Below are 7,360 nucleotides of genomic sequence, written 5' to 3'. Positions count from 1 at the left end.
CTTAGAATATGCTTTGAACACAGCACAAGCAGTCGGTGAGTCTAATGGTGCACTTTTTGTAATTTCTGATGAGACAGTGCCATAAATTTGGCCATGCAAGACTGTAAAATTCCAAATGACTAGGAACTATTTTTTTTTCAATATAAAAAAAAATAGCTGCATAATCACTGATAAGTACAGAAATAACTAGGGAACACGTGTGTCGAAATATATAAATACAGGCCAAACTTTGAGGGAGAAAAAAAAAGAAAAAAGAAAAAAAAAGAAGAAGAAGAAAAAAAAAACTTGTATATTTGACTTCATACTTCAAGACGTAATAAGTTATATGAGAAAGTAGTGAAATATTTTTATACGCGAACATACACTTTACAAAAATAATTTGTTAGATTTGAAAACTAATTCTGCAAAACTGGCTTGTGCTGTGCTCACAGAATGAATGAATTTAAATGAGTATCAATTATATTTGCTCTCATAAGCTGCCACAATGAATTCAGACAAAGCATCTGAAAAAAGGTACATAACAAAATGTCTAAGAGAGATTCACTTACTACCATGAAACATGACATGAAAAGCAACAGTTGAAATGATAACATACCCCATTTGGCTCCAATATGTCTGTTTTACGAGTTACAAATAAATATATTTTTCCGGTATTAAAAATAAAAAAAAATGTTATGGACGAAAAAAACGTGAGGTATCTATCATTACATGAAGGGAAATAATTGTGATAAAATAACAGATTTTTTATTAACACCAAGAAGAAAAAAAGAAATATTTATATTTTTTTGTATCTGGTGATCTACATTCGAGTTCAGGGATGACTATTCTAGTCTTTTGCCAGACTAAAAGGTGGATATTCTTCCCTCCCTAACACTAATGGCAGCGTCTCAGTAATCTACAATGTTTCTTTTTTTTTAAATCTCTCTCAAAAGAAGCCTTAAGCTAATAAGCTAGAATTTGTCAATCCCTTTACTAAATACTTTGATTCTGGCAAAAATAATTATAAAAGATATACGAGAAAGAAAAGAAAAGCAAAAGATCACTATATACAAACGCAGCATAGTTTATGAAACTACAACTGATAATGAAAAGAGACACTATATACATAAAACACACCATAAATATTGAGGTAATATATCCAATTATAGCTAAAATTCTTTATGTAGCATACATGTAATCTTATTGCAGTACAATTCACCAAACATGTTTCAAATATTATCTTAATTAAAAGAAATCTCTAAGTCTGGACGTTTAATTTGATCAATACTGCATTTGATTATGTTTTATCTCTACTATAAAGCATCCACATGAAAAAAATCTGTCCATATACAGATGCATTAATCTTGCAACTTCCAAACGACTGCCACAAATATATTTTTCTATATTCAAAAAGAAACATAACATACAATAAACAGTACATTTCCACTACTATATAGCCTTACCCGACAATTGTAAGGTGTGAAAGATGTAAATATATTATTCCAAAAAGAAAAAAATCTAATTTGTACAATAAAACATTTTCTCCTAAGTACTTTTATCAACTTGGCCATCTAAAAGAGAAGGAAAGTTTGAATAAATTCAAGTTCACCAGGAAATTAGTAATAAGTTACCAATTCTTACTGAGAAGCTTGGTTATTATGCAAAACTTTCTACATAAAAACATAAAAAGGTGTGAGATAAGGAGTTCCATTTCCATAGCGTGTAGTGTTCTTTCTGAAGACGTCTACACGACTGTGCTTTTCCTCCTAAGGAATCTGCTGTGAAATACTCACAGCTTTTAATCTCCATTTAAAAGAAACTAGTTTTAACGCAATGTTCTTAGACCCAATCTACATGCTTACTCTCTGGTTGATTTCAAGTCTATTTTTTTCTCTCTCTCTTTCCTGTGCCTCTGTCTAATAAAAGATTAAGGGATACGTAATTCTTTTATCAACTTAGGCCTCTGGAGTACTTGGATAGCGCGTCTATACACTTATAACAAAAGCGAAATACTGTACAGTAAAGTTTGTCAGTTTGATTACTTCCCTTTCCAGTATAATTTTTCACACAGCAGAGATATTCTTACATGTACGAATGATAAACAAAATCCAATATCGGAGTCACCGGCATCTAAGATATATATATATATGTGTAAATAAAAATATATATAAAATGTCCTCTTTCTCCAGATTACCTTTTTCTCATAAGCCTCAAGGTTTAAAACATAAGCGTTTCTCCGCGATTCCTTTTTTTTTATTCGATTCTATCCTGCAAAGAGAGATGGCGACTGGGATCTTCCACGTCGCCAGCATTTCCCTTTCACTTCTCATTTCCCGCCTCATCACCACACTTCCCTCCTGGCCCTGGCTCCTCCCTGCGCCCGGTGAAGTCCTCAGACACAGACAGGTAGAGGAGACGACGGAAAAATGGACTCCGCGAAGCACCTTCTCTTCACCTCCAGACAGCTTCTCATTTTGGGATGTTTTTGAAGGGTAGATTTTGATATCGATGACGGATCTCCTTCCTTATGTACTACAGGATGCTTGCCGTTGGCGTAATGCTATGCCTGTAGCATTACTTGCAAGTGTGGACATCGACGTTTGTGACGCACGTCTTGCACTTGACGTAACAACACCACACGAATTTGCAGTGGCAGCGCTCCACGTATCGCACCACCTGGAATTAAAACAAGGCCTTTTTAATGTCTTGTTCTTTACGATACACATCACCGATATATATTCAAGTAGGGTGCGTGAGATCAATGCCTCCTGCACATCGCCATACACATCTCCATATTTTCACTTCAAAGGACAGAAAGAAGCCAGCAGCCGGGCCACCAATGGCCGGTCACCCACCTGCGTGTTGTAGCCTCGGCCGCAGCACAGAAGGTCGCACGAGTCGGCGCCCCTCGAGGTCTTGTTGCAGTAGCGTCCGTGCGTTCCCAGGATGCCCTTCTTGGGTCCTTCACGCAGTAGTTCGGGGATTTATGGATGTGGACCAGCTCGTCCTTGCCGACGGGGAAGCGGCGGTTCCGGCGACTGCGGCGCTTGCGGCGGCCGCGGGATCGGTCCCGCCTTCGCGAGCTGCGGCTCCTCTTCTTGCGCTTGTACTGCGGGTCATTACGAGGGTCAGATTAATGGTCATAGGAAATGAATTATGTTTTGAAACTGCACTGATAAAACCTTTCCAGTGTTGTAGAACTTCGAAATTATCTTTATTAAGAAAAAGTTTCTCGACCGGCTTTTGCATCACGAGGTAATCCAGCACAACAACCAAGCCTCGAGCCTCACCTGCCTGGCGCCGTTGTACTTGTCCTTCAGGTAGTCGCCGACCGCGGAGAAGGTGGGGATCGACCGCCAGCAGGTCTTCAGCTCGCACGACCCAGAGACGCCGTGGCACCGACACTGCATCTTCATCAGTCTTGAAATTGCCTGGAAAAAAAGATAAACAATTAGGACTGTATCGACATACTATTTTTTTCTTGTTTTTTATGCAATGATACCGACAATCAACGTAGCTTAAGAAAAAAAATCAAGCGTTGCACTGACTGACTACGCGATCCTGCCCACCATCCAAATTAAAACCAAAACTGAACAATGGATCATCATACAAACGCAGCCCCACCAATACAAACCAATAAGCGGATTCCCATACTAACCTCCCTGCCAGCCTCGTTGTTGTGTAGATTCATCAGGTTCCTCACCCTCTTGAACTTCTTGTGGCTCTCCTTCTCCGGGGCGTCGACGAACTGCCGTGCGAACTGGATGCCGAAGCGGAGGTTGTCGCTGCAAGAAAGGCTGGGGTTAGGATTTCGTGCGCTGTGTTCGGTGAATGTTCTTTGCTTTGGGAGGCTATCTTCTTACTTTTTTCTCTTTCTATTTTTTTTTTTGTTTGTTTCTTTTTTTCATCTTTTCGCTGTCTATGTTTTCCCAACTTAATTTCATCTTCTGTTACAAAGGTCCTTTTATATTCTTCCCTATATAAGCCATCCTATTCTCATTTGCTACATCTTTTCTCAATACCCCTCTCTTCTCTTCTCTTGTCTGTCTGTCTGCCCCCGCCTCTCTCTCCCTCACTCTCTGTCTGTCTCTTTCTATCTCTATTTCTCCCTCTCTTTCTCCCCTATGCCTCTTTCTCCCCTATTCCTCTGTCTGTCTGTCTCCACTCACCTGCATCCCCCCCACTTCCATCCCTCGGGCGTGGACAGGCCCTGCTTGCTCATGTCGCAGGAGCAGTCAGTGAGGTTCCCCGAGGAGCAGGCCTGGGTCACCGCGTGGACGACTCCTGCAGAAGTCACCGCGTTTGATGAAGGCGGTTTCTTTGCTCCCTAGATAAAAAAGAAGAGAAAAATGCGTTAAGAATAAGTTGCAATTACACTGTTTCTTTTTACAAAGAACAAGAGTGACAGTGATCGGAAGGTGATGTGATGAGGATGAGTAAATAATAAAACACACACACACAAACAAACAAACCAAAACAAACACACACACACAAATGCACACACACACACACACGCGCGCGCGTACACCAAATCCAAGAAAACATCTGTTCCGCCGACCTAAGCCTATTTGTAGATAACGTCGAATCATAGAAAAGGTTCTAGAGATAAATTATAAGTTTTATACAAGAATTTATCTGAATTATCTAACTTCCGTCGTACAAAAAAAAGATAAACTAATATACAAATAAAAACATGATATATATATATATATAATATATATAATATTAATAATATATATATATATGTAGTATATATATAATATATAATATATATAAAATATATATATATATAATAATATATTATAATATATGATATATGAAAACGTAATATGTAATATATGTATATATAATATATATATATATATATATTATAATATATAATATATAATATATATAATATATATGTTTGTGTGGTGTGTGTGTGTGGGGTGTGTGGTGTGTGTGTGTGTGTGTGTGTGTAACACACCACCACCACACTAAAATAACATATATATGTGCTGGTGGGGTAACCTATTACGCTTATTATCTAAATAAATACACAGGAAATTGTATATATACATACATTATATATATATATATATATATATTTTTATAATATATATAAAAATATATATATATATATTAAATATATATACATATAAAATATAATATATGTATACACCACTACATAATATATATATATATATATTATATAATATTATAATATATATATATATATAAAATATTATACATATACATATAATACATACATATATAATATATATATATATATATATAATATATATATATATATATAATAATATAATATACATACACACACACACACACACACACCACACACACACACCCCACACACACACACACACACACACACACATAACAAACAAAACACACATATACACACCACCACATATACACATGGGTATACATGTGCCGTTCATATATACGCAGCATAGACAGATGGACAGATACAGCATAGAGACGCCGCATAACCCTACTCCCCGGAGGAGCACCGCACCTCTCCCACCCCGGGCAAAGGCCTGGCGGCGGCGGGCGAGTGAGATCATGATCGGGGACTTGACCTGTGCCTCTGAGAGCGCACAAAGGCTGCTCGCTGATGCGTGAGTCCCCCCTCAAAACGTCACTCACATGGCCACCCGTGCTTGTGATGCCGTCAACCCGTCACCCGGGCCCGCCCCTCGGTTTTTTTGTGGTGTGTGTGTGTGTGTGTGTGTTTTGTGTGTGTGGGGTTGTGTGTGTGGGGTGTGTGGTGTGTGTGTGTGTGGTGTGTGTGTGTGTGGTGTTGTGTTGTATCCACGTGTGAGAGATTAAGAGAGAGAAAGAGAGAGATAGGTTGCCATGCATGTGTAGCATTTTTCGACGAGGCACCCACTAATCCAAGTATTTTTCCTAATTACCCAATACCCCCACAACCTACACAAAGAAGCAAATCCCAGCCACATTTCGAATCGCCAAAATCTCTCCCCAAGTTCCGCGTCGACGCAACACAAACATTCAAACCGCAACTATGGCCGCGCAGGATGCCCGCCAAAAAAAATCGGGCAAAAGGGCAACCAAATAACAAGAAGGAGGGAGAGAGTAGGAGGAGGAATAAAGAGAAGAAGAGAGGGAGACTGAGGAGGGATGGAGGATGGAAGAAGAGAAGCAGGGATAGAAACGAGACAGAGAGAGAGAGAAAAAAAAAAAACTCAAACGGTCGGAATCTAACCCAGTCCCCCGAACCCGGATCGCTTGTTAAAGTACACCACCCCGTTAATAGGATTAACAATTGCGGTTTTGTGGATCTCACCCTAATTATCGGACCCCGAGAGAAGGGTTTTCCTCTCTCCTTTACTCCCTCATCCAATTATTCAGTCTCTGATTCTTTTTCGCGTGGGATCGAATATCCCTTCCCCGACGCTGACTCTTTTACGCTTTGCTTCGCGATGTTCTTTTGTTTCCCGTTTCATATGATAATATCGTGTGCACACGCAGGCACGCACGCGCGCGCACACACACACACACACACACACACAAGAAAAAATATACGTGAAACATCTAATTGTAGTTGATTCTTAGCACAGGACCGGAAGTTTGCTGCGGAGAAGCGGCGAGGCGGCGGCACGCAAAGCAAACCCTCCGCGACTTCCGCTTCCGTGCAAAGGCAAAGAAAATGCGACATTTCCATTCTCACAATTGTTCTTGTACAGACATCGTTCTTACTATCATGTCGTCATTACTGTTAATATCATTATTATTGATAATAGCAGTAGTACTAGTTTATCATCATTATCATTCTCATTATTAATATTACTATCATTATAATGATTTTTGTTATCATTATCATCCTTTTATAATAATTATTCCTACTTTCATTATTATAATTACCATCAATTTTTATAATCTTCCTTATCAACAAAGCAAAGAAAATCCTCCCAAAACACATAATATTTTATCACAGGAAATAAAGTCTATACGGAAAAAGCTCCCCCTCCCCCCTCCCCCCCTCGAACCACCAGCAGCCCTCTGGCGGACCGAGGAGCAACTGTTCCCCCCCCCCCCCCTCTCTCTCTTCTCCTCTCTCTCTCTCTCTCTCTCTTCTCTCTCTCCTCTCTTGCTCTCTCTCTCTCTCTCTCTCTCTCCCTCTCTAATTTTCTCTCTTTTCTTCATAATCGTTATTTCTCTCCCTGTCACTCTCTTCCTTACATCTAATTCTATGTATTCTTCTTGTCTCTCTCTCTACGAAAGAAATAAAAAAACAACACAGAAAAAGGGGAGGCAAACAGGAAAAGGGGACGACGAAGAGAATGATGGAAATGAAAAGTAATTAGTCTCGACGAATATAAGGTAGGGTATGTGGATAAAAAAGCCGCAAGTTATA

The 7,360-nt window shown here is 39.3% G+C and overlaps 1 protein-coding gene across 1 annotated transcript; it reads right to left on the bottom strand.

Annotated features, from left to right (window-relative positions):
• Window positions 1-728: 728 nt before the first annotated feature.
• Window positions 729-4,281, bottom strand: LOC119569603 (protein Wnt-16-like; the record flags this gene model as incomplete). The annotated part of the gene is given in 6 exon segments (XM_037917682.1): window positions 729-2,655; window positions 2,835-2,947; window positions 2,950-3,088; window positions 3,270-3,410; window positions 3,638-3,764; window positions 4,149-4,281. Coding segments are annotated over 6 exon segments (755 nt in total), but the record flags the coding sequence as incomplete, so codon positions are not given.
• Window positions 4,282-7,360: the final 3,079 nt, after the last annotated feature.

The sequence above is a fragment of the Penaeus monodon genome, unplaced genomic scaffold, assembly GCF_015228065.2.
Source record: "Penaeus monodon isolate SGIC_2016 unplaced genomic scaffold, NSTDA_Pmon_1 PmonScaffold_16994, whole genome shotgun sequence".
In the NCBI taxonomy this organism is placed as follows: domain Eukaryota; kingdom Metazoa; phylum Arthropoda; class Malacostraca; order Decapoda; family Penaeidae; genus Penaeus; species Penaeus monodon.
The sequence above is the reverse complement of the archived record's forward strand: the minus strand, read 5'-3'. Positions and strand labels throughout refer to the sequence as shown.